General features: G+C 37.2%; 1 protein-coding gene across 1 annotated transcript; it reads left to right on the top strand.

The window, feature by feature from the left end:
- Nucleotides 1-8,103: 8,103 nt before the first annotated feature.
- LOC135583772 (ATP-dependent helicase BRM-like) lies at nucleotides 8,104-25,588 on the top strand. The gene is made up of 14 exons (XM_065117716.1): nucleotides 8,104-8,643; nucleotides 10,060-11,406; nucleotides 11,562-12,866; nucleotides 12,961-13,073; nucleotides 13,316-13,403; nucleotides 13,499-13,585; nucleotides 13,940-14,032; nucleotides 14,115-14,198; nucleotides 15,846-16,049; nucleotides 18,779-19,024; nucleotides 19,095-20,669; nucleotides 20,780-21,295; nucleotides 23,026-23,283; nucleotides 24,656-25,588. The coding sequence occupies exons 1-14, from the start codon at nucleotides 8,479-8,481 to the stop codon at nucleotides 25,358-25,360; spliced, it is 6,786 nt and encodes a 2,261-aa protein (XP_064973788.1). The 5' UTR covers nucleotides 8,104-8,478; the 3' UTR covers nucleotides 25,361-25,588.
- Nucleotides 25,589-27,604: the final 2,016 nt, after the last annotated feature.

Here is a 27,604-nt window from a genome sequence, read left to right as displayed (position 1 = left end):
AATTGATGAAATCATAAAGCCTTTTTATTTTGAACAAGTTTATAAAACTTAAAAAAATACATAAAGTAATCACTTTTGTGTGCCAAGAAGTATGTCTAAGTGTATCTACTATAATCGTCTCCAATTATAAATGCATATTTGCTACCTCCTAGGCTTGTTGTATCAATTGGTCCAAATAAATTTATATGGATCAATTGCAATGGTCTAGAAGTACTTATTTGATTCTTTGATTTGAAACTATATTTTATTTGTTTTCCTAGTTGACATGCATCACACACATTATCTGTAATAAACTTAATATTAGGAATATCTCTTACAAGTTCTTTAGATGAGATTTGAGAGATTTGTTTCATGCTAGCATGATCTAATCTCCTATGCCAAAGCTAAGCATCATCATTCAAAATCGAAAAACATATTTTATTACAAAGATCATCAATGTCAATAGTATATATATTATTTTATTTTAGGACAATCATAGATGTGTTTTTGTATGGTTGTTCAATAATGCAAGCATTGGATTCAAATCTAATGATGTATCATTTATCACACAATTGACTAATGCTCAAAAGATTATGTTTTAAGCCATCAACCAACAATACATCTTTAATCAAAAAGTTAAATTTGTTACCTATGGTTCCCTTGCCAATGATTTTACCCTTATCATTATTTCCGAAGGTGATATATCCTTCGTCTAGGCTAGTGAGCTTAGAGAATTTAGATGGATCTCTGATCATATGCCTTAAGCATCCACTATTAAGGTACCATCTCTTACTCCTAGCTTGTGATGGTAAATATTTCTATAAAAATATGATTTTTATGTAATCATTTGACCTTGGGTACCTCAAAAATTGATCTACTCAGCTTATTATTTTGTATAGAGTTCTTTATGATTCATTTAAGAACCCAAATCAATTTATGTGGACTATATCTCTTAAACGGACATTTATAAGCAACATGTCCAAGTTTGCAATAAAACTTACATTTGGTGGGGGGTGATATATGCAAGGTAGGGCTTTTAACAAAGGTGGTTGGATTTTGGTGAGAGCTACTCACAAATTCGATTCTGCCTCTTCTATGAACGTGACCCTTATTGGCAAGGATCATGTTTAAGGACTTGCTACCAAATTTAAACTTTTCTAAAGTTTCTTTAAGTAGAAAGCTTTTCTTCTCAAGTGTTCACGCTTAGTGCGACTATCATACTTAAGTTTTTCAAATTCAATATTTAAAAGGGAATGCTCCTTTCTTAAAGAATTATACTTTTTGCTCATTATTCTACATTTATCATACAAATCATGAAAAGTACTTAAAAGCTCATTGAAAGATAAATTTGCATCTAATGAACTACTTACCACATCTTTGATAGTCATTAGTGCATAGTTGGCGATTTCCTTGTTGTTTTGTTCTTCATCTTCGGAATCGCTCGAATCATCTCACGTTGCTTTAAGCATCTTTTTCTTCTTTTATTGTTTCTTCTTCACTTTGGGACATTCACTTTTGAAATATTCTGGCTTTTTGTATTCATAGCATATAACTTGTTCTTTCTTGGGTTCAATTTTATTTTTAGTGTCATTTTTAGATTTATTTTTATGAATTTTTTAAACTTTCTTATCAAAAGTCTCAAGTCATCATCATAGTCCTCATCACTTGAACTTCCTTTCAAGTGGTCATCATGAATTTTTAGTGCTATATCCTTCCTCTCAAGCTCTTCATGAGCATTGCAAGTCATCTCATAGGTTATTAAAGACCCGATAAGTTCTTCGGGAGGGAAGTTATTCAAATCCTTAGCCTATTGAATGACTGTTAGTTTAGGATCCCAACTCTTTGGAAGGGATCTCAATATTTTATTAATGAGTTCAAAGTTAGAAAAATTTTTACCATGTGCTTTTAGACCATTGATGACATCCGTAAATCGGGTGTACATGTCTCCAATGGTCTTACTTGGTTTCATCCGAAATAATTCATAAGTATTGACTAAAAGATTTATCTTAGACTCATTTACTCTACTAGTGCCTTCGTGAGTGATTTCGAGTGTGTGCTAAATATTAAAAGTTGTTTCACAAATAGACACTCGATTAAACTCATTTTTATCTAAAGCGCAAAACAAAACATTCATAGCTTTGACATTTATAGAGAAAATCTTCTTCTCCAACTCATTTCAATCATTCATCAGAAGATAAGACTTTTAAAAATTGTTTTCCACAATGTTTCATAACTCAAAATCCATAGAAATTAGAAAAATCCTCATTCTAGTTTTTCAATAGGTATAATTCGTCCTATTGAACATGGGTGAACGTGTGATTGAGTGACCTTCTTGGTTACCGACAAATATCATCTCTCTTGAGTTTTAAATAAAAATGAAAGTGGCCTCACTCTGATACCAATTGTTAGGATCAAGAATGGCGCTAAGAGGGAGGGTGAATTAGTACAGCGGATAAAAATGATAAATTTAATCGATTTCGGAAAACTTCGTTTGATGAAACTCTAAGTTTGACGAAAACTGTTTGTATGACTCAAATTTTACAAGTTAGTAGAGAAGAGGGGATTGGATATTTTGCAATGAAATAAAGTTGAATGTAGTAAAGAGAATAAGCAGTAAGGAAAGAACACACCGGAATTTATATTGGTTCGATCGTTGTGACCTACATCCACTTTCGATTCCTTATCCGTTGAGGTCACTAGCATCCACTAATGGTCTTCCTTCAATAAGCGAAGACCAACCATCTCTTTACAGTGTTTTCTCCTTTTCACGGGTTTAAGAGATAACCCTTATAAGCATCATACCTCTTCTTGGATGATTACAAAGCTAAAGAGAAAAAGGAGGAGGACTCTTGTACTTTTATAATACTTTTTACACCCCAAAACTCAAAGATTTTTTCATAATTTGATATCACATTTGTTGCCCTTTCATGTAGAAAAGTGTGAGGTATTTATAGGCCCTAATGACTTTAAAATGGGAGCAAAAAAATATCTTATCTCAGGTTTCTATGGTACTGGTGGTACCATCGCTAGTATTGGGTGGTACCACCACCTAATAAAGTCTCGGATACTAAGCTCTAGCGGTACTACCACCTGATAGAGTGGTACCATCGCTTAGTCTGGGCGGTACCACCACCCAAACCACCTAGGAGACCATTCCCTAGGTGGTTCCACCGCCCCAGTCTGGTGATGCCACTATCAAACAGGGTCCAACAACCTGGTTGGACCTTGAATCCGGCCCAAACCAGTCCAGTTACAGGTCTAGTTGGCTCTTAACAGGGTTAATGAGATTATCTCTCAAACCTAACCCTAATTATATGCTAACTATAATTTTTAACGTATACGCTAAACAAAACAAGTCCAGTAAGTCTAGGTTTCTTCCGATAAGCTTCCAGTGAACTTTCGGTGGACTTTCGACAATCTCTCGACAATGTTCCAGCGGACTCCCGACAAGCTCTTTGACTTCACGATAATCTTCTTGGCGAGTTCCGAAGAGCTTCTTCTTGGTCAATTCCGATAACATTTCTGATAAACCTCTAGACTCCCAGCGAACTCTCAAACTCCCATCGAAATCTCGATCTTGACTCTAGCACTTCATTTTGCTTTATGCCTTGATTGCCATCGTAGTTAATCCTGCACACTTTTCTCAACATATAGATTGGGTCAAATAATTTACTAATTGATTTCATCATCAAAATCTGAGATTCAACATTAGATACACCAATGGGACGATGGAATCACTATCTGATAATAAGACATCATCAACCATCCAACATTCCGTGAGCAGATCAATCAGTGAACTTATTCTCCAATGAGCACTTGCATTATATCTCTAGTGTCCCCATGCGAGCAGCTATGAGACTATTTACATCCATCATATAGATGGGTATACAACACACTAGTTTGTCCGATTCTCTCAATGTCCTTTTGGAGTAACTTATGATTGGGATTATTTAGGATCTATGTTTAAAGGCGAATCGGTCTCATTATCGTGATCTAATCACGATCTGATTCCCATTGCATAGATCCATAGACATCACAATATATTCATACAATAGGTAATATAAAGTGATAAAATATCAAATAATAATAATAAGCAAAAAGATTATGTGTCAAGTAACGCATGTCATCACTCACGTAATTGGCTTGTAAGGCACCTATGACTAGCAGCAGCTATGAGACCATCATATGTATGAGTATATAGTATACTAGTCTGTCTGGTTATCTCAATTTCCCTCTCGAGTAACCTATAATCGGGATTATTTAGGTTTTGTGTTTAAAGACTAATCAGTCTCATTATCGTGATCTCATCACGATCCGATTCTCATTGCATAGATTTATGGACATCACAATATATATACGCATATATGCAACAAACAATATAAAGTGATAAAATACCAAATAATATAATGAGCAAAAAGAATGTATATCATGTCACATGAGCCATCACTCACGTGATTGGCTTGCAGGGTATCTATGACTAGCACTTTCAATGGGTAAAGATCAACTACCTTTACAATTCAATGGGTGAAGATTAACTACCATTATAACTCTTTCTCCTTTTTACAGGTTTAGAAGAAAACCTTTATACTTCTCTTTTAGACACCACTTTTCCTTTAGAAAACTTCTAACTTTAGGAAAAAGAAACTCTCAATCCTAAGAGAGTTTTTAATTTTTCTCAAGTATTCTTTCCCCCATTTCAACTCGATTTCATGCTTAGCTAAGCAAAAATATATGGGGTATTCATAGACCCCAAATAACTTCAAAAATTGAGCTAGAAAAGGTCTCATCCCGAGTTTCTCAAGTCGTGGCGATACCACCGCCTGTGCTGGACGGTACTACCGCCTGCAACACTGACACTAGGTGGTACCACTACCTGACATAGTCTCCCAGACTATGTCTGGGTGGTGCCACCGCCCAAACTGATGATACCACCGCTTGACACACCTTGGGAGACTGTTTGGGTGGTACCACTACTAGACCCTGCTATAAGTCACTGAATAGGCCAAACAACAAGCCCAATTCAACCTTGATTCAAGCCCAATTGGCCCCTAATTGAGATGGTATTGTTTCATCCCAAAACTGACTCAATTAGTCCTAAACTAACTTGATTTAGACATATAATTACAAGCATGAATCCTATATTGTCCGACATATCATTGGTTCATCCGAGACTTCGTCCGATCCTTCGGCGCATCGTCCTCTCCTTTGGCGTATTACCCAATTGGCATGTTGACTCCTACAACTTCCAATCTCCTTCCCACAACTTCCGATCCTTCGGCCCGATGCCCGAACTCACGGCACGAAGCCTTTTGTCGATACGTCGATCGTTCCTCTAGCCCGACGTCTAATCTTCTGACATGTTTCACTCTGGCCCAATATCCGATTCCTCCTGCTTTAATCGATTTGCCTTTTCTGATCAAAGTTAGTCCTGCATCACTCAAAACATAGATTAAATCGTAAACTCAACAATTGATTTCATCATCAAAATCTGAGATTTAACAACAGCTTGAAAGGTCGAGCCTCAAGCGGTGCCATTCGCGGTGCCACCGCTTGGGCTAGCTAAGGGTCATTGAATGGGTCTTCCACTTGGCCTAAAACAATCCAACTCTAGCCCAATTAACCCCTAATTGAGTTAGTAGAGTTACACCCAAACTTAACTCAAATTAATACTTAACTTCGACAATAAGGACAAATAATTATAAGACAGTAAATCTAAGTTGTCTTACTTTTCATTTATTCATCCGAACTCCTAACAAACTTCCTGTGCATCGTTCGAACCTTCGGCATATCGCTCGATCCATCAGCAAGTTGGCACCTGCAACTTTCGATTTTAACGCAACATCTGATTCTTTCGGCTCGATGCCCATTTTCAGACTTTGGCCCAATGTCTGATTTTTTTTGCTTCAATCATTTTACTTTTTCATATCAAAGTTAGTCTTGCATCACTTTTCTCAAATAACACATTAGATCATAAACTCATTAGTTAATTTCATCATCAAAATTTGGGAGTCAATATTATCCACACATTTGATATCACTATCCCACGATAGAAAATGTTTTAGATGGAAAGTAGAACAAAAAAAAGATCGCCTATTTATTATTCTTCTAATAATTAATATCAATGTATATCTGTAAAAAAAAAAAATGTATATGGATATAGGCTAAATCGATCATAGTGTTCTTTGAAAAATGAAGGATTCCATGGACATAATCGAAGCCAAATCCAAATAATGAAAAGTGTTTTATCATCTTCGATTATCGTAATTATGTGTGATAATATCTTCAACATTATCATATCTATCATGTAATATTTATCTCTAAGAATAAGATCGAAATAGATCTTGTAAGCTCTACCACTAATAATTTTCTATGTGCAATGGGCAATGATCTTATGATCATCATGATCCAAGTGATATGCTGGATTAGGTTGTGAAACAAAAAACAAAAATCGTATAAAAATAATAAAAGAATATCTCGGTATGGTAAATATTAAGGTTGATATGATTTATGTGATATATCAAAATTATTTATTTATTTATAATAAATTCTTGAATGATATATGTTATGTTTGGGAACACATATGCATATGCATTTGAAGAAATTAAGTTTTAATGAATGTGTAATTATGGAATGATTTGAATGTTTAGTAAATAATAGATTGAAACAATATGTTAAATATGTATTGGTGTAAGTATTGCTCGGTAAAATTATATTTCAAAAGTCTGTTAAATATTATACTTTTTATATTTTTAATATTTATTTAATATATATATATATATATATTATTTTAATTAATAAGTAAAAATTTTATGTAATTTTATAAAAAAATATATGACACAAATATATATGTAATAAATAATTAATATAATCATTTAAAAATAAAATAAATAAATAACTTGTGAGGGAAGAGATGACGATAAATATTAATAGAATAGATGAAATGAGAGTTAGAGTTTCTGATATACTGTCATAATTTTATTATTTTAAATAATATTTTAAAATATTTTAATAATTTAAAAAATATGTTAACATCAATATTTGAATATTTTTATACAAATCAAATGTGATTTAAAAGAAATTTATATAATATAATTTTATATTTAAAATATGACTTTGATCCTCAATGCATAATTCAAACATATTTATAACTGTACCCGTAAATCATTATAAATAATTTAAAATTAAAAAATAAATTGATGTCACAATCCCATCCGATAACTATCACATTAATTTATTAAGCTCGAATCGTTGATTCGATATAGCTAAACCAAACTGACGGTAACACCAACGAATATGTTATATTAACCTATTTATTAGCTCACCAGCAAATTGAGTATATCCAGTCTATCCGCTTATTGAATATAAATTATTTATTCAGTATGTTTAAGCTAAATCGGTGACAGTACACCGTGAAATTGTTATAAGCTAATTAAAATTTTTAACCACTTAAACTTAGTGCATTATAATTTCCCCATGTAAGGGGCATTAACATTAATTAATTAATTATATATATATATATAACTTATATTATATAAACTTATAACATTAAAATTTTATAACATTAAACTTAAACTTAGTGCATTATAATTTCTCCATCAGCCTAACTTATATTATAGATGTCTTTAGTCCCTTTTTTATAATTAAATAGATTAATTATCTTATTGTAACAATTAAATTACTGATTTGTGCGACTTGAATCAAAACTCGATTTACTAGGAAAAAAATTAGCGTCTCAAGACTTCATTGGATTCTCGGAACATTTTTGCTCAATGGGTTGGAATAATATATGTACCACCAAATGTTTTTTTTACCCATTATTTGTTAATTATGATTGAGTACTTCCCCAAATAATGGATGCCCTGATAATACATAATTAAAAGTGGGGGCACAAGGGTAATTTTATTGCCTTCCCGGATTAGGGGCATTTCCGTAATCTGATGAAACCGCGGTTTATTTCCACCCGCGTCAACTGGGGGGAAATTGGTAATTATGATCAATACCGAGGGCATACGGTTCTCCGGTCACGGCTTCTTAACCATGGTTTTGGCGTAACCCAACCCGGCGTCCATGCAGCAGCGAGCGGCTATAAATAGTCGAAAGCGGAAGAAACAGAAGGAAATATAAAAAAAATACAGGAAAAGGAACCTTCCCAGGGTTAGGGCTTGACCGTCGCACGCCATCGAGGGTTTTTTGATTCCGGGCCAAATTGCCGGTTTCCCAGCGAGATCGTGGTATTCCGGCCCAAGATTCCACTTTCGCCCCCCGATCTGCACACGTAGATCCCTAATTTTGGGGCAGAATTGCCGGAAAACCGCGTTCGTTGGCCCCGAAACGGCTTCCGTCGTTGCCAGGGTGGCCGAGGTGGGAGGTGCGGCGGGTTTCGCGTGCTTTTCGGGGGATCCGAGCCGCGATGAGCGTTGATTCCATCGGAGGCATCCGATCTCCGGGTTTTTAGGGCTTCGAGGTCCCCAAGCTCGCGCCTCTCTAGGCGGTGTCGGCATGCAGTCCGGGAACGGACGGAACCCGAGGCCTTCGCCGCATCCGCAGCCGTTGCCGTCCGCCGCTGCGTCGCCGTCTTCCTCTTCGTCGCCCGCCGCCTCCGCTCCCACCCATCTGGTGTTGGATTCAATCCAACAGCAGCAGCAGCAGGAGGCGTATAGGCAGGTGAGTTGTGGCATTTCGCGCCCTTTCTTTTTTTATCGGTCTTCCCACTCTGCTGGGGCACTGTTGCGACTGGTACGTAGGAATGTGAGTAAAAGACGGTCGTTGATTTGGTTTCCATATTTGGGGGAAAGTGGGGACAGGCTTGGGTTCTTTAATTCGAAGCGCGGAAGGCCTCAGGAGTTCGACTTAGGATCCCGTGGCCTTGATTTGCTCAATCATGCGTTCCGCGTATTGTAGACACCTTGTTGGATTCTGTGGTTTATTTTTCCGAGGTTTAAAGTACGGACTGTCCGAACTAAACGTTGTCCACTGGCCACCAGTCTCCGGGACCTCGTTCATTACATCTGGAATTCCAATGGGTTTTATGTGGTCTGCCATTGTTGGAGTTGTCTTATCGTAGCTTTATGTTTTAAGCCGAGCTTGTTCATTTCTGTACCCATTTTCTTGACTAAAACCATCGTTTCGATACGTTTCCCGATTCATTCTTATACTTGCTTTACCTCACTCTTCGTGTAGCTCGTCGTTGAAGGCTCTCTTTGTGTGACTACAGTTTTGTTTGTTGCTGTATCTGTTGCTGAGTTTCTGCATTTCCCCTTCTCTGATTCTGTGTTTGACTCTTTTTCCCTTTGTGACGATTTGTGTTGGAGGTTTTTTAGTTGCAGACCATGATTGTGGTACTGGTGATCTCTTTGGAGGGTAGACGACTCTTGAGTTTTAGAGTGTTGCCTCTCCGATTCTGAGTTTCAGCAAAATGTTTGATTTCTTTTTATAACATCTATTTTCCTTTTGAGATGACCTTGTCTTCGGCCTTGTATTTCGAGACTTCAGTTCTTGGTTCCATGTAGATTCAATCTTACTCTTTCTTTTTTATCTTCTTTGTGACTAAGTTCATTGAATGATTTATAAATCTTACATATTGTTTGGTATGAGCTTTTGAAGTCATGAACATAAATGTAAGTTCTTTAAAAGCTGGTTTTTTTTTCCCTCTACAGCGTAATTGCTGTTATAGATAGCTAGTTTGCTGTCTAAATTTGTTCCGTACTTATGTGGTTGGTGTTCATTTGTTGATGTGCCACTTCGGGCTTCAGTGACGTGTTGACGTTGCCACTTGGCCCTACATGGGAAATGAAATTGTTTTCTATTACTATTGATGCATTACTCTTTCATATCATGTGAAACAAAGAGATGTTTCTTGAGTTTCTGCTTGAACAAGCATCCTAGTTCTGTTATCGATTGGAAAGCTGCTAGTTCGATATTTTATAACTAAAAATGTTGCAATGTTGTACTATTGGCTTTTTGCGTGGTACTTTTGGCTTGTACGTGATTTTGTTGCTAAAGTGATGCACGGTACTTTTAGAAGTTCATCAAAAAAAGTGTTTTTAAAAGCATTAGTATCATATTCCATTTTCTATGCAGGCACTGCAACAACATGAATATCAGCAACAAGTGCAGCAGCAGTTAAGAAAGGCTGATGGTGACCGTACCCTCCTGACTTATCAATCTGGTGGCACTCATGGAATCATTGGTGGAAATTCCTTTCCATCATTACAAGGGACTATGAATCTATCTCAACCATCGAGAAAGTTTGGCGATTTAACTCATCAACCTGTTGCTCCTCAACTTTGCGAGGAAAATTCAAACAAAGGGCAGCATGTGCAGAATCCAATTCATCAAGCTTATCTCCAGTTTGCTTTGAAGGCTTCCCAGAACAAACCTCACGGGAATTTGTTAATGCATCAGCAGGGCAAAATGAATATGGCTGCTCCAACTGGGAGTCAAAGTATGTCTATGAATAATATTAAGATGCAGGAGCTTATGTCTCCACAGGCAGCCAACCAGTCACAGGCATATATATTTAACAGAACAGGTGAACAGTGTGCACATGCCGATAAGCAGTTAGAGCAAGGGCATGTTAGTACTGAGCAAAGAAGTGATTCAAAACAATCTCCATTGATGGCTGGACAGTTAGGGTTGACAAACATGGTAGGAGCAACACAGTCACGACATTCACAAGCAAGCACACAAAATATTGCAACCAATCAGTTCACAATGGCACAGATGCAAGCTATGCAATTATGGGCCAAGGAGAATAATGTTGACCTGTCAGTTCCAGCCAACATAAACCTGATCGCTCAAGTTCTATCCCATTGGCAGTCTAACAGAATGGCTGCAATGCAGAAGCAAAGTGAACCTAGCACCATTGTGCAGCAATCATGTCCGCCATCATCAAAGCAATCATCTATTTCTTCTCCGGAAAATGATAAGTCTGCATATGTGAATTGTATAAGTGATTACTCCAGTCAAGTTGGTCCCTCACAAGTCAGACAGCCGCTTGCAGCTGACACGATTCCTGGTGGAGATAGCACCTCAGTAAATCCTAATGATTTCCAGATACAACAACAGGCCCATGCTCATCAGAGGGACAATGAGAATGAGAGGCCTGTTAGGCCTTCATTCACAACCACTAACATCAGGCAAATTATGCATTTACCACAGTCATCTGGTAGCAAGACTCAAACAATGGAACAGTCCTATGCGAAGCATACTTTTACTGGGAACAACATGCAACAAATGCAGCATATTAGATCCTTGCAGCAGATGAACCAACCCATTTCACAAATGGCAGTTGCTCCCACTGATGCAATGAGTACTCAAGTTTCATCACTGAGTGGATCTGTTGAGGTGCCAAATCAACGAGTTGGGTTTACAAAACAACAGCTTTATGCTCTTAAAGCTCAAATATTAGCTTTCAGGCGTTTGAAGGTATGCAAAAGAATTTGGGAACTGCCCCCACTGCTCTCCCTTTTTGTTTCATAAAGTATCCTGAACTCATATATTATATAGTTCATTAAGAAGTGATGTGCTGTAGGTAAAGCAAATACAGAACTTATAAATGATCTTGTGTGTTGTATCATCAGCGTGGCGAACGTACTCTACCGCCCGAAGTTATTCAAGCAATAGCAGGCCTGCCGGTTGATTCTCAGCCACAACAGTCATTTGTCCAACCAGGAACAGGTATCCAGGAAAAAAGCATCATGAACAGTACCAAGGAGCACACATGTGCAGAGACTAATGACCAGGCTCTTCAACCTGTTCCTTCGAGTATGGCCTCTAGTCTACCAAAGGAAGAGCCCGGGTCTTGGGAAGAGAAAGCTGGAATAGCGAGTCAAGTGCAAGAGATAGGAGGTTCAACAAAGGAACCTGTGCAGATTGGAGCGGTTGCTAAGTCAGAAGAAAACATATCTATTGTTATACCTGAGCAGGAGATTGGAAGGGGAGATCAGAATGTGCCTATTAACGGTGATAACTACTCTGACAAGGGAAAGGCTATACCAGTTGACAGTGGAAAAATCAATGCAGGACAAGTGAAGAAATCAACCTTAAATACTACACCATCTCCAAAGGTTGGTGTAACGAGAAATTATCATGGCCCAATTTTTGATTTTCCATCATTCATAAGGAAACATGATTCTATGGGTTCAGCTGCCCACTCCAATCATATGACGGTATCTTATGATGTGAAAAATATGCTGTTGGAGGAAGGTAAGGTCATACTTAGCAAGAAAAGAATAGAAAATCTAAAAAAAATCAGTGGATTACTTGCTGTAAATTTGGAGAGGCGAAGGATTAAGCCTGATCTTGTTATACGCTTACAAATTGAAGAAAAGAAACTCAAACTTTTAGATCTTCAGGCCCGATTGAGGGATGAAGTTGATCAGCAACAACAGGAGATAATGACCATGTCAGACAGGCCATATCGGAAATTTATAAGGCAATGTGAAAGGCATCGAGTTGAGCTGTTAAGGCAAGTTCAACAGATGCAGAAGGCCTCTAGAGAGAAGCAGTTAAAATCTATCTTCCTGTGGCGTAAAAAGCTCCTGGAGACTCACTGGGCCATCCGTGATGCAAGGACTACAAGAAACAGAGGAGTTGCTAAATATCATGAGAAGATGTTGAGGGAGTTCTCAAAGAAGAAGGATGATGGCAGAAACAGAAGGATGGAAGCATTGAAGAACAATGATGTGGACAGATATCGTGAAATGCTACTGGAGCAGCAGAATAATGTTCCTGGTGATGCAGCTCAACGTTATGAAGTTCTTTCTTCCTTTTTATCCCAGACAGAAGAATACCTTCACAAACTTGGAGGGAAGATTGCAGCTGCTAAGAGTCACCAAGAGGTGCAAGAGGCAGCAAATGCTGCTGCAGCTGCTGCACGAGCACAGGTAGTTTTTCTTGATATTATTGTTTGCTTTTTTTCTACCTCTCTTTTGTTATTGTCATCCATTAGAAAACATAATTGAGCTTTTTTCTTAATAGGGCCTTTCAGAAGAAGAAGTCAGGGCTGCAGCAGCATGTGCAGGTGAAGAGGTAATGATCAGACATAGGTTCTCTGAAATGAATGCTCCAAAGGACAGTTCATCAGCTAAGAAGTAAGTTTCTTTCAAGAACTGTTCTGTGTGCTTTGTGGTTTATAAAAGCATGTTCTGAAGTTATTTTTTATATCTCTTTAATTAATTGTTTTGTGTACAACAACAACCAGCCTTCTGTAACATAGAACTACGCTATCAAAGTTCATTGGTGGAGAATCAATTTAATTTTGTGTTGTTATTATTTCATCTAAGTTTCTCGTTCTTTTTGTTGATTGCTTCTTTCTTTGGCATGGTTTCTTTAGGTACTATAATTTGGCTCATGCTCTGACAGAAAGGGTTGTAAGACAACCCTCAATGTTACGATATGGAACTTTAAGGGACTATCAGCTTGTAGGTCACAGCTTCCTGGATGTTTCATCTTCACTGTTTATATTTTAGAGTTATTATGCAGAATTATGTTCCCTAACCTGAATAAGATTTTCCAGGTTGGGCTGCAATGGATGTTGTCCCTATATAATAACAAGTTGAATGGAATTCTAGCGGACGAGATGGGTCTTGGAAAAACTGTACAGGTTGTATGCTATCAGTATTTGCAGTCGGTTTCTGCATTTGTGCTTTTACCTTTCAGTTATATTGTTAATAATCAACATTCTGATGGTACTTCTGTGCCTTTTTCACGATGGTGGATTTACCCTCTTTAATTTTGTGTAAAAACTGGACTAGACAGCTAAGTGAAATAATGTGAGTTGCATTTTTTTGGGCTATGTTGAAGATCTGTTTCTATTATTATGTTTTCTTTTCATCAGTTTTAATTTTCTAAAGCTGTGTTCAATTTATTATATCAAAATATTTCTATATCCATATGTTTTGAGTTATACAAAGTTGATATTGATTACCATGATGTTTAATGGTCGTTGTTCTAACAGGTTATGGCATTGATTGCTTACCTGATGGAGTTCAAAAGGAATTATGGTCCACACCTGATTATAGTTCCAAATGCTGTTTTAGTTAATTGGAAGGTAAATTCTTTCTTACCTAGTGCTTTGCCGTCTATTATATGGGAGGGTATTTTTTAACAATTCTTTTGTGTTTACTGTTTAGAGTGAGTTGCTAAATTGGCTACCATCTATATCATGCATTTTTTATGTTGGCGGAAAGGATGAACGAGCTAGGTTATTTTCACAGGTTAGGTTCCTCCTTTTGTTCTCTGTCAGTGTAAGAATACTGTTTCTATGTTGTCTACCTGTATTTCAAGAGTTCTGAAATTGCTTCATTGCTGTATGATCTTTGTGACAAGGGATGTTTTCTATGGCTGGGTGCCTAGTTATGCTTTTCTCTCATGTGATATCTGTTCCAACTTTAAACTTCCTTCTTCCTACCATGATATAGATGCTGCCATCTTTTTTCACTCTCTAGTTGCTGTCGTATTTAGTAGATCAATACTGCAAACAACCAAAACTAGGGGTTTATAGTGAAAGCCTACTAAAGCGAGCTCAGGATTCCGGCCTTTATGATGTATGGGCTCCTACGTGTGCATCATTCTTTTAGGAATTGAAATCTCGATTCAATTTTATCACTTTGCATTGCTTTCCGAACTAAATTTACTTGAAAATCCACTACCCATACATTTCAATTCCTGATTGCTTCTTATCTGTTACCTGGTGCCTTTGTTTTACCACAAAATTCCTGTGTTGGGGCATTCTATTAATGACATCCAGTGGTGCATTGGTTAGTTTACATTTTCAATATTTAGAAGGATATAATAGTTGGCCATACATCAACACCTCGTAATTATATCTGAATCATTCAGATTTAATGTAGCAAAACTTCTTGTTTATTGGTGTTTTCTCTAGCTACAAAAAAAATGGGTATTCGGTATTGGATGCATATATGGCAAGGGATGGGCACACTGATTAAATAGAATTGATATAATTTTTTTTTCCTGATATGCATGTGATAAAGCTTGTCATTTGTTTATTTTTTAAAATATTTTGGTACATGTAATGACAAATATAACAAGCCATTAATTAATGTTTAATACCTATATGTATTAATCATGTAAGAAATTATTTGTTGATGAGTAACAGGTCAAGAATCTAGAGAAGATGCAAGCTTTTGATTCATGTAATATGGTTATTCTTCTATATTAACTCTCTATGTTTGATGCTTAACACAGATGACAAGTAAATTATATAGTAATATATTGACCTCACCTAAAATTTAATGTTAATGTCTAAGAAAAAAAGTTCACTCATCAAGTATCTTTGAATTATTCAACAAATATACTAAAAGTATCCAACCTATTTAATATTTTTTTATAAAAATGTGTCATTTTGTATTTAGCATTTCTTCAGGAAGTGTCCTGTAAATTTAATATTCAGATAATGAATTTTAAAATTTCACATTTTGTAGTTCTTTGGCATTGTTATTATGAAAAAAATAGTCGAGATTTTCAGATAAATGTCAATGTCATATTTAGCTGCATGCTTTTGTGGTGATTTTTCAATCGGGTAAGGAGTCCTTGGAAACATTTTTTTGTTGCTGCAGCACTAGGCAGTGATGTGTAAACTTGGGCTTTGGGTTTAAGAGTAAAGTTAATAAAATCTTTAAATATATAATTATATGAGAAATAATTTGGCAAAGATACATTCATTTGGATTTCATATATTTTGATGAATTGTGTTGTATCAAGTGTCAACAAGGAAGCAGAGCTTTGTTTTGATAATTTTAGAAAGTTTTCTCATTTTTTTAGGAGATACTTCAATGTTAAAATGTACTACATTTTTAAGTGTATTTTTAATGGCATATGAATTTCTGACTTTTTTCTTGCAGGAAGTATGTGCTATTAAGTTTAATGTCCTCGTAACAACTTATGAGTTTGTTATGTATGATCGTTCTAAGCTATCAAAAATTGATTGGAAGTACATAATTATTGATGAGGCCCAAAGAATGAAGGATAGGGAATCTGTTTTGGCACGAGATCTGGATAGATATCGCTGCCAAAGAAGGTTGTTGCTCACTGGGACCCCATTACAGGTCTGCCTGTTAATCTGGTTTTATGGATATGCACACAAAAGTTTTCTTGTTACATATAGTGATTATGTTTATTTTATTATGTGCATCATGTACTATAAAATGTTCGATGCATTTGCTATTGTCTTCAATTATCTTTTATGTGAGCCAGAGATGGTTTTTTTTTCATTGTTTTCTTTGGAAACAAACCATTAGAAGTTGAGGTAAGAAACTCCTAATTGGATTTATTTATTAATTATGGAGAAGGCTTTATTAAACCTTTTTTTGTAAAATGAATTTGAGCAGCTAGTCTCTTGAAGTGTTTGCCTAGAAGCCTACAAGGCACATTATGTTTGAAAACACTGTATTCAGCACAATTACTCGACTGCATGATAGTATATCACCTTCCAATACTGCCCATTTCTTAATAATGAAGTTTAATAGTCTCTTATTTCTTCAACTAGGTACATGTTTATGTGACTTCATGCTTCTTTGTACTAAATTCTGTCTTTTTTGTGCTTTGCTCATGAAGATCAAAGTCAACTCATATTGTACTTGAGAGTTGAGACTTATAGTAATGAAATATCTGTCGCGAAAAGTTGAAATAAATAGCATCGTATTAAATTTGGTATTTTACTAATTGTAAAGCTCTGATATGGAGCTTGTTGGACATTCCGATGAAATATGTCAATGTTGCTTCTGTTCATTCAGTTTGTGAGATCTGATCAAGGATCTTTTGACCAGCAAGTCATGTTTTGAGGAGGTGCTGGCCAATAGTTTGGCAGGGGCCTATGTTAAAAAAGATATGTTGGAAGGCCCTTCATGCAACATGTTAATACTATGCTGGCACAGTATGCTACCATCAGTGCCACTCATGACAGGAATAGTTTGCCTATTACAAGAATTAGAGGATCTTGCTTGTAGCAACTTCTTTCCTTTTGTTACAACATCTCCATTTCCAATAACTTTGAAGTCTGGCCAAGTTTTCCTGGAGAATGTTCATTGAAGAAAAGAGAGTCACTCTATACTCTATTATTAAAAGATGTAGCAAAGATTTAATTGCTATTCATGCCTTAAGATGTACCTGCATGCTTATGGTTATGCCTATGCATAAGTTACAATGCACTCATATCTTTAGTTTTATGGTGCATACTATGTCTTATACTGAAGTACCATCATGGCTGCTGGTTTGAAGGCATTTTGATCTTCGACATGTGGCATCTTGATCTTGGATTTTAGTGATCTATGATCTAGCTGAATCCATGAGGTACCAACATGTCAAATTGCATCTCTGAGTTCAGTATGAGTTACTTGCCTTGGAGGCCCAGTAAGTCAACATTGGACACTAACGGCATCACAAGCAGCATGGTCTTCTGATTAAATATCTATAGTAATTTAAAGAAAATGTGATTCCTTTTGTGGTAGAGCCCTTTCTTTCTTCCTGTCACTTGCATGCTTCATAAAAAAATGAGATGTTGTACCTGCAACTGGTGGATCCTTGATTACCCAACTCATATACGGGTGATGAATAATTAAGGTGTTTTTTTCATCATGAAGCACACTAAAAATTTCTCTGTACAAGCATTTGCTCTGTTCATTCTTATTTCGATTCCTGCATGTGTCCTCCATTGTTGTTCACATTGAGAAGCAGTCAAACAACAACACTGTGAGCTACCGCATAACCACATATCTTTTGTATGGCACTGTGAAGTTTCTCTTTATGCATGAAATTATGTACTTACATTGCATGTGCTGATTAATGACTGAAATAGAGAAAACTTGAATTAGGAGCTCACATGCGATTGATATGAAGTAGGCAACTAATGCTCAATTTTGGAAAGATGTTCTTTTTATTTTGTTTAATTAGACAGCTAGTGCTCGACTTTCAAAGATTGTTTTTACCTATTCATTCTAGTGAAATTTAATAGAAGCACGAGGAGAGATAAAGGAAAACAAAAAAAGACTATAATAGAAACTATAAATAAATATCTAAGTACTCTGAATTTAATTAAATATATGGCTTCTTACATATCTCAATGATGACAAACGATTCATATAGCCTACCCAAAATGATTGGGACTTACAGCTTTGTTGTTGTTGTTGCATTCTAGTGAAATTTAAGGAAGCCTTGTGCCGTGCAAAATTTCAAACTTTCTTGCAGATTGTTGCATTTATTTGCATTGCACAAGCACACATCTTTGTTCAATAGTTGCCTTTGTGCATAGTATCACTTAAAAGATCATGTTATTATCTCTCTGGAAACTGATTAAAGTTTTGTGATACCTAAATCAGCTTGAACTGCATCTTGGCAGCTTGGCCATCAGTGGGAGTTATTGTAGAGTTCCTAACTGGTCATAACTAGGCCTATATATATATATATATTTGCCCAAAATGAGGTTTGTTGCGAGATATGCAGAAAGAGATGTACAGAAAGTTCCACACAAGATAACGACCAGTGAGCTCCATGCTGAGAAATTGCTGGTCATGATTCAGCATATTTTCTGTGATACCATGTTAAGCCCATAGTTATCTCCTGTGGGACTTGCTTCATGGGTGCAATACGTGGCTCCTATAGAGGTGCTGATCAACATGGATTCCCATGGGTTGAAGTTGTTAGTTACAATAGGCAAACCCAATGTTTGCTTTAATTACGTGCTGGCTTTTGTCTGTTATGTTTTTTTTATGTATAATAAATCTGTTCCATTAAATGAGCTAGTTTAGTAGAGTATTGACATCCTCTATAAAATATGCAGAATGATCTGAAGGAACTATGGTCCCTCTTAAATGTGCTTCTCCCTGAAATATTTGATAACCGCAAAGCATTTCATGATTGGTTTTCAAAGCCCTTTCAGAAAGATGGTCCTTCCCATAACCCAGAGGAGGATGATTGGCTTGAGACTGAAAAGAAGGTAATCATTATCCATCGGCTGCATCAGATTCTTGAACCTTTCATGCTAAGAAGACGTGTTGAGGATGTTGAAGGTTCACTTCCTCCTAAGGCAAGTATTATGAGTTTAAGTGTTTGTTTCTCTGAGCTCTGCAGAATATTTAGTTGATTCATGATTGCAGGTCTCTATTGTTCTGAGATGTAGAATGTCAGCTTTTCAAGGTGCCATCTATGATTGGATTAGATCTACTGGTACTCTTAGAGTTGATCCTGAAGATGAGATGCGCAAGGTTCAAAAGAATCCAATGTACCAGGTTAAAATGTATAAGAATCTTAATAATAGGTGTATGGAGCTGCGGAAAGTTTGCAATCATCCTTTGCTTAACTATCCTTACTTCAATGACTACTCAAAGAATTTTATTGTTAGATCATGTGGGAAACTTTGGATCCTCGACAGAATTCTCATAAAGCTTCACAAAGCAGGCCATCGAGTTCTTCTTTTTAGTACAATGACAAAACTTCTTGATATATTAGAAGAATATTTGCATTGGCGGCGGCTTGTCTACAGACGAATAGATGGTACAACTCCACTAGAAGATCGCGAGTCAGCAATTGTGGACTTCAACAGCCCTGACTCTGATTGTTTTATCTTCTTGCTCAGTATTCGTGCTGCTGGAAGAGGTCTAAATCTCCAGACGGCAGATACTGTTGTGATATATGATCCAGATCCAAATCCGCAAAATGAAGAGCAAGCAGTTGCCCGAGCACATCGTATTGGACAGACGAGAGAGGTAAAGGTCATATACTTGGAAGCTGTTGTTGACAAAGTCTCAAGCTACCAAAAAGAGGATGAAATGAGGACTGGGGGTGCAGGGAATTCAGAGGATGATTTTGCTGGCAAAGATCGGTATATGGGGTCAATCGAAAGCCTTATACGTAATAATATTCAACAATATAAAATAGACATGGCCGATGAGGTCATAAATGCTGGCCGTTTTGATCAGAGAACAACACATGAAGAAAGGCGGCTGACTTTGGAGACATTACTGCATGATGAAGAAAGATACCAAGAAACTGTGCATAATGTTCCCTCTCTTCAGGAGGTAAATCGCATGATTTCTCGTAGTGAAGAAGAAGTTGAGTTGTTTGATCAAATGGATGAGGAACTTGATTGGACAGGAGATGTGGTGAAATACAATGAAGTCCCAAAGTGGCTTCGGGTTAGTTCTAGAGAATTAGATTCTGTTGTTGCTAGTTTATCTAAGAAACCTTCGAAGAACATTTTATCCAGCACCATTGAACTGGAATCAAATGGCATGCCTTCTGGTTCATCCCCCAATAAGACAGATAGAAGAAGAGGCCGCCCTAAAAGCTCAACCGCCAAGAAGTATCCGACATACAGGGAATCAGATGATGAAGAAAACGGTGACTCTGATGTTGACACAGATGAGAGAAACACATTTGAAGAAGAGGGAGATGTAGGAGAATTTGAAGATGAAGAGTTCTATGGTGCTGGTGATGTGCTACCAAGCAACAAGGATCAAGCAGAGGAAGGGCTGGTCTGTGATAGTGGTGGAGACGAGTTCTCTCTAGCGATGGAAGGCAGCAAAGATGTTCATGCATTTGATGAAGCTGGTTCGACAGGATCTTCTTCTGGTAGTCGGAGATTGCTGCAGCCTGTGACTCCTAACACACCTTCACAAAAATTTGGATTAATTTCTGCTCTGGATGCCAGGCCAAGCCCTTTGAAAAGGATGGTGCGTTGCAGAAACTACACATCTTGAATTTGTCCTATTATCATATTATATTTTGGTTATATATACTCCTTAACCTTTATTTCTCTTGGTGTTTTACATGTGCACTCCAGCCAGATGAGCTAGAGGAAGGGGAAATTGCGGTGTCAGGTGATTCCCTCATGGATCTACATCAGTCAGATAGTTTGGTTTATGACCATGATGACTTAGATGATGAACAGGTTGTGCAACCAAAAATAAAGCGAAAACGCAGTATACGGCTTCGGCCAAGATATAGTATGGAAAGAACTGAAGATAAATCCAGTAGTCATAGAGCCCCTTTCCATCATGGTTCTTGGCCACTCTTGCAGGCGAAGCATGAAAAACTTGCAGAGTTCAACGCTGAAGAATTTGAGGCATTTGGGGAGGCTGGCTCAGGAAGTCAGGACAGGAGTAGCCCACCTTTGAAGCAGAGATGTACATTACCATCAAGAATTATTTCACCTCCTGTTGTGCAGAAGTCTGGCCGGATGTCTGCATCTGTGGAAGATGGCTATGATCACTCTATTGAAAGCTGGAGTAGCAAAGCCATTAGCTCCAGTGGCCCAAGCTTTGTGGCCACAAGAATGACTGACAGCACACAGAGAAAGGTATGGATACACTATATTCTCCCTCTTTTATTTTTTTATGTTTCAACTGTTAGCTTATGTCAACCTTTTATCTTATTACTTCCTTCATAATGGATCTTTTCAAGAGAGTTTTATAAAACAATATGGAGTAATGCCACACAGTATGTTTTACTGATTACATGCTTGAATTCATCCATAACTTGTTTCTGAGTGCCATATGGAACACCACCCCTATATACTGCTGTTATCATTATAAGATTGCATCAGTGTTTAGTTTTCACTCAGTGTTGCACATAAACTTACTAGGCATATTAATGCTGTTCTGATGGATGAGAGTTTAGTTGGAATTAATTCTAAACTTAAGATATAGAAACCTGCTTCAAAAATCAATAGTTTTGAACTTTAAGTTGAATCATTATAAGATTGCATTAATGATTAGAGTTAAGTTGGTTTTGCACAAATTTAATAGGCATATTAATGTTATTATGATTGATGAGAGTTGGTTGGAATTAATTCTAAACTTGATATTAGAGACCTGTTTTGGAGTTGACTGCATGGAATTCTTTCCGCCACCACCATGACCTCCTCACTACTACAGGTATCATAGTTGCTTCCACCAGTACCTCCACTACCTTCAATACTTCCCCTGTTATAGTTGCTACCACCGTCACCATCACTGGCCGCTGCCACTACTGCCACTGCCATCACCACTTCCACTGTTAGTCATCACACTGCCGCCACTACTTCCACTGTTGCCATGGATCATTTCCTTCATTACTGCCACTGCCATCTCAGGCTACCGCCATCACTTATTGCTACCACCATCTCTACCCATTAGTTCTATTCATTTAGTTGCCATTTTAACCTTCACCACCATCTCCACTATTGTTGTTGACATTATGTCTGAAACATCTATCAAGAATCTGTACAACAATAACAAAATCGTAAAGTCCGAACTATTTGTGGTTGGTTACATATATTTTTTGTCAAATCCGAAAAAAATACTTATTTAGTTAAGTTAAGAGTATTTAAATATTTATTTATGGTTTCTATTCAAGTATTAGTAGGAATCATATTACCTTTTCTAATTGCTGCATTTGTAGATTTCCTAAGCACATACCTTACCATTTTAAACGATTCTCCTTTATTAATGAATATTAGTTAGTAAGAAAAGGGCCTTTAAAGCTTACAAACCTGTAATCAACACCTCCACAATTATGCAAGCACTTCCATAAACTAGAACTTTTTAAAGAATTATTTTATAAAGGAGAAGAAATATTAAGCATGCTCTTTATATCCTCTATTTTGGTAAAAGTGTAACAAGGTGAAAGTTGGACCTGTTTCCCGAGGATTTTTTGTCATCAAAAGGATGAGTCTAACTTCTGTTGGTCTCAACTATCATGATCAGAAAGTATTGTGTTCTTTAGATACATATTGAAAGTTGTTTCTTTTTTACATTCATTCTTTCACTAATTGGTGGATAGCTTGAGCTTTGAGAATGTCTGATGCAAATTTCAAATCCCAAGGTAGGTCAATTTAATGAATTAGTTGCCACATTGTTAGTCAATCTCTAGTTGCTGCTCTGGTTAATGTAGCTAATAATTTCTTCCTTTGGTATGCCTAGTCTTTATTGCTTAGGTATCGATTTCTGTTGTCAGGCCCAACTTTTTCCCTTTTCATGCCATCCTATAGGCATTATAAAATTCATGCTATCGATGAATAGCCTAAAATTTATCTTTTTTTCATCTCAGTGCAAGAATGTCATTAGCAAGCTCCAAAGGAGGATACAAAAAGAAGGGAATCAACTAGTACCATTTTTGTCAGAGTGGTGGAGAAGAAATGAAAATTCTATTTTTGTTAGTCCTGGTGCCACAAGCAGCAATTTGCTGGACCTAAAAAGAATTGAACAGCGTGTGGACAACTCAGAGTACAATGACGTGATGGATTTCATAGCAGATTTGCAGTTGATGCTGAAAAATATAGTGCGACATTGCAACTACTTGTGTGAGGTACGAATGCTTTGTTTTCGTTTTCTGCTTTGTGTTTCTTGTTCTGCAACTGCAGAATTTTAATACCTCTTTCTGTATGATGATTTCATTTCTTTTGTCCATTACTTTTCTCTTAGCAAGTCTGTCCACCACGAGTAGTATTTTTGTCATCAGAAAATGACATTTCTGTTTGCTGCACATTCATGTCCTTACAAGTTCAAGGGTACCTCAAGTTCAAGGGTACCTCACACCAGAAAAGTTTAGTAGCCTTTATTTGTTTTGTGGAGCTAATCTGAGGTTAGATATTGCTTAGGATACTTCTCACACATAAAAAACAAATTCTTACAGAAAGGTATATGGCTAGGTTTATAAAATACTGGTTATCTTTAGAGCACATCAGCTACTTCATGATCGTTTAACTTAGACATCTATTAGTGCTTTGCTTGGTATATGAGTTTGATAAATCAAAGAAGCAAATCAGTGTTTCGATAGAAATTAAAGAAATGCAGAGTTATGAGACACCAAACATAGCGCTACTGATCTTGTATTCTCAGTAAATGTTAAAATATGGACAACAAGCCATATAGCTATAATTTTCTCATATTTTATGTTAAGGTAGGTTTTATGTACCATAAGAATGACTAATTATATATTCCCTGTTAGTTAATTTGTCATTATTAGACAACTATCAACATTCATATTGTCATGCTTTAATAGAGATAATAAAAATACTAGAACTGCTTCTATGTTGATTTCAAATATTCTCTTACTAATCTAAATTTTTTTAACTTTTATAAAATATTTCACAGTTTTTTAAAAACTTTATTGGCAAGACTAAAGTTTGCTACGTCTCTTATCTACTTGGAGATTTCTTGAGTTGCAAGATATTGATATCGGGCGAGCCTTGGCATTATTGTATGGTCGCCCCTTCCGACTGTGAGTGGTGAGGATTCTTATCTTAGAATTACCTAGCCATTTGCAGAGGTAAGGGTGCTGATGTCGACTCTGGAGAATCCTAGTGTGCTGGATCACTGAGGGAAAATATCACCATCTTATTTCCTTTTCTTTATCTTAGATCCAAATCATTCCAATTCTTCCTTTATGATTGTTTTGTAAATTCAATTGAACTTTTTCCAGCATGCTTGGTTGACTACCCGATAGACTGCCTTTGCCACTCGTAACCATCCCACCTCCCTTTCCTCTACTTCTTCTCAACCTTCTCCTTCTCTCAGTTGATCTAATTGTTTATCTTCTGAAAAAGAAAGCTACTTCTGCCTCTCTGTGACAGTACTTTGGTAATTTTACTTTTGGAGAAACTTGCAACTGTTTGGTCATAATATTTGCTTAAGAGATTTGGTGTGTGTTTTTCTCAATTGTTTCCTGACTTATGCAGGTGAAATATGAGGCAGGAAAGCTTCAAGACATGTTTTTTGATATCATGAAGATAGCATTTCCGGATACAGATTTCCGAGAAGCTAAGAATGCAGTGACGTTTTCCAGTTCTAGTGGAGCTGCAACTCCATCTCCAAGACTGGCTTCTGCCGATGAAGCCAAGCGGCAAGCACCAACCAAGACAGAGACAGGCTCAGGCCCTGGCAAGGCCTTGGCCCATGGGTCCATTCCTGCTCATGATGAAAGGAAAACGAGGTCCTGTGCTTCCAAGATTCATAAAGAATCAAGATCAATTGGTGCAAGTGCGAGGCAGCAGGTGCCTGAATGTTCACAGGTCTTGGCGCACCCAGGGGATCTGGTAATTTGCAAGAAGAAGAGGAAAGACAGGGACAAATGTGCCATGAAGCAGGTGAGTGGCCCTACATCGCCCTCTAACCCTGGTCGGATGACACCCTTGGCTCCTACCAACAAGGGATCTCTGGGCCTTGTGACTGTGCCAAGCATGGTCAGAAACAACGGGGCCCCAATTCAGGGCGATTCCCGTCCATCTCAACAGGCAATATCTCCACTAGGCAGGGCACACCATGAGAAGCAGCAGGTTGACAGAGGGAGTGGTGTGCTCCCTAGCATAAGGGATGTCAAGTGGGCTAAGCCAGTAAAGCGAATGAGGACGGATACTAGTAAAAGGCGGCCAAGCCAGATGTGAGCCATACATATAGTGTATGTAAATTAGGAAATGCAGTTGCTACTAATTCAGGGCTTAGTGTGGTGGTCTCCGAAAGGTATGTGAAACAAAAATTGGAATTAGTCATCCGCCCCACCCTTTTACCCTCTTTTTTTATTCCCATTTCTCCTTGACTCTGTTTGGAGTGGTGGTGATTGCGATGTTATATAGATCAAGAGATGAAGGTAATTTGTTATATTCTTATATCCACCATTTGATTCACAATGGATCACTTTCATGCGCTGCATTATGCCATTCATTAAGCCTCCGATTCTATATGCCATCGTGTCCTATATATATATATATATATATATATATATATATATGTATGCCATCGGGAAATATTACCCATTTATACAGCATGCTGAACCTGAGTTGGCCTGATGCAAACTTTTGCTGCTTCTCTTTTGTTTTTCTTGGCCTAATGCTACATTTTGATTGTGAATGTGACTTCAATGTCATGTCGGTGATATGCTCTCTTGGGAGCCAGCTACATAGGAAGAGAAAGTCATATGTTCACGAAGGTAAATATCTCGATTGTCTTGTGGATTTCAAAACTACATATACGAAGTAGTAGTTTTTTGTTTGGAAAAAAAAAATCTATTTACTTGTTATAATCCTTCAGCTGGATACTGCATTCTTGAATCGTAAGAAAAGCTTGAGGATTGAACACCACTCACTGCAAAGTATCTGATTCTTAGGCCTGCATGCTTGTTTAGCAACTTAGATGTCACTTTTTAGGTGAATGGCATGCACGCACGCACAGAGAGAGAGAGAGAGAGAGAGAGAGAGTGTGTGTGTGTGTGTGTGTGTTGTTGAACAAATAACATGTTTGAAGCAGTCTCTCTCGTCTCCCTCGTGTCCGGGAGACAGAAATCTCGGCCACCATTGCTTTTTGTGTCTTCACTTGGTATTATTAACCATTCTTTTACCTCGTAAAAGGTTAGGAGAAGTCTGCTCACCCACTTCCACCACTAAAGTAAGAAACCAAAGTAGAGGAAATGTTTGCCTTTTGTGGCATCATATGAAATAATGAAACATTAAAGCTAAATTTGTGGGTATTATTGTAACAACATTCAACGTGAGCTCTATATTTTAAATTTGGAATTTGATTTTAGGTACATCAACATCCCTATATATGGGGCAGTTATGAAAATTAGAATCCTCCTAACTTTTTATGGAGGAGAATGCTTAATTATTTGGATAAGAACTATTTATTCCGAGACGAAAATTTCATTTGCAAGATGAAGCAAGAAATTTAAATTGGCTACTATAAAATTCCCAAGTCTATCAAATGATTATATTTAACTTTGGACGGATTTATGTGAGAATAATTCTTTTTGAGTTTTTTTTGTTTTTTCGATGATACTTCTTTTTTAGATTTCTCATTTGATGTATTTTTTTTAATATCCTAATTTGATATATTTTTAAAATTAAATCCGTCATCTTTCTAGGAAAGAGGTGCAACTATTTTATCAAAAAGAAAGATGTGCATCTTTCTTTCTTTCTAGGATACTAAAAGAAAAAAATTGACACAACAAATGCAAGTCTAGAAAATGACCGGCTCAAAAAGAGGTCTTTTCAGGAAAATTCGTTTCATATCATAAATAAATATATATATATATTTATATTTATATTTATATTTATATGCGTAGGAAAAAGGCTTACGTACTAATTTCTGTCGACCAACCTTTACCCGCGATTGCTTATTACACAGACATTGGGGAGACAATAAAGGGGCCCACTTTGCTACCCAATAAGTGAGTAGGTGAGCGAAGTCGTCCGCGGTCTTGGCGCCCACTCAGGTCGGGAGCATGGCGCCGGCCGCCACGCGGCCCACGCTTTCCGCCGAACAAAGCAAAAAGAAGCAGTTGTATCTCTCACCCGTCTTCGACTCAGAAACCTGGCCGGTGATTGGACCAAACGGCGGCCTCACCTGTGGATCCCACTCGCTCTCCGTCGCCCCCTTCGATCACATCGCAGCGACGCCGGTTCGGTGAACCCACGCCCGGTAGAATAAAAGTCCTCTTCATTTTATGAAATTGATGGAATCTCTTTCTGCGTTACGTTTTCGTTATACCGATAATACATCGATACCCCATCTCCGCTGTGGGACCAACGGACCGCTCATCTCTTTAACCAAACAAAAGACAGGTGATTCAAACGTGTAATTTTACGGATGGAATCCTTCGCTCGCTCTTATTCTCTCTGTTCCGTGTATGTGTA

The sequence above is a fragment of the Musa acuminata genome, chromosome BXJ2-7 (genome assembly GCF_036884655.1).
Source record: "Musa acuminata AAA Group cultivar baxijiao chromosome BXJ2-7, Cavendish_Baxijiao_AAA, whole genome shotgun sequence".
In the NCBI taxonomy this organism is placed as follows: domain Eukaryota; kingdom Viridiplantae; phylum Streptophyta; class Magnoliopsida; order Zingiberales; family Musaceae; genus Musa; species Musa acuminata.
This window is presented reverse-complemented; position numbering and strand designations above follow the sequence as displayed.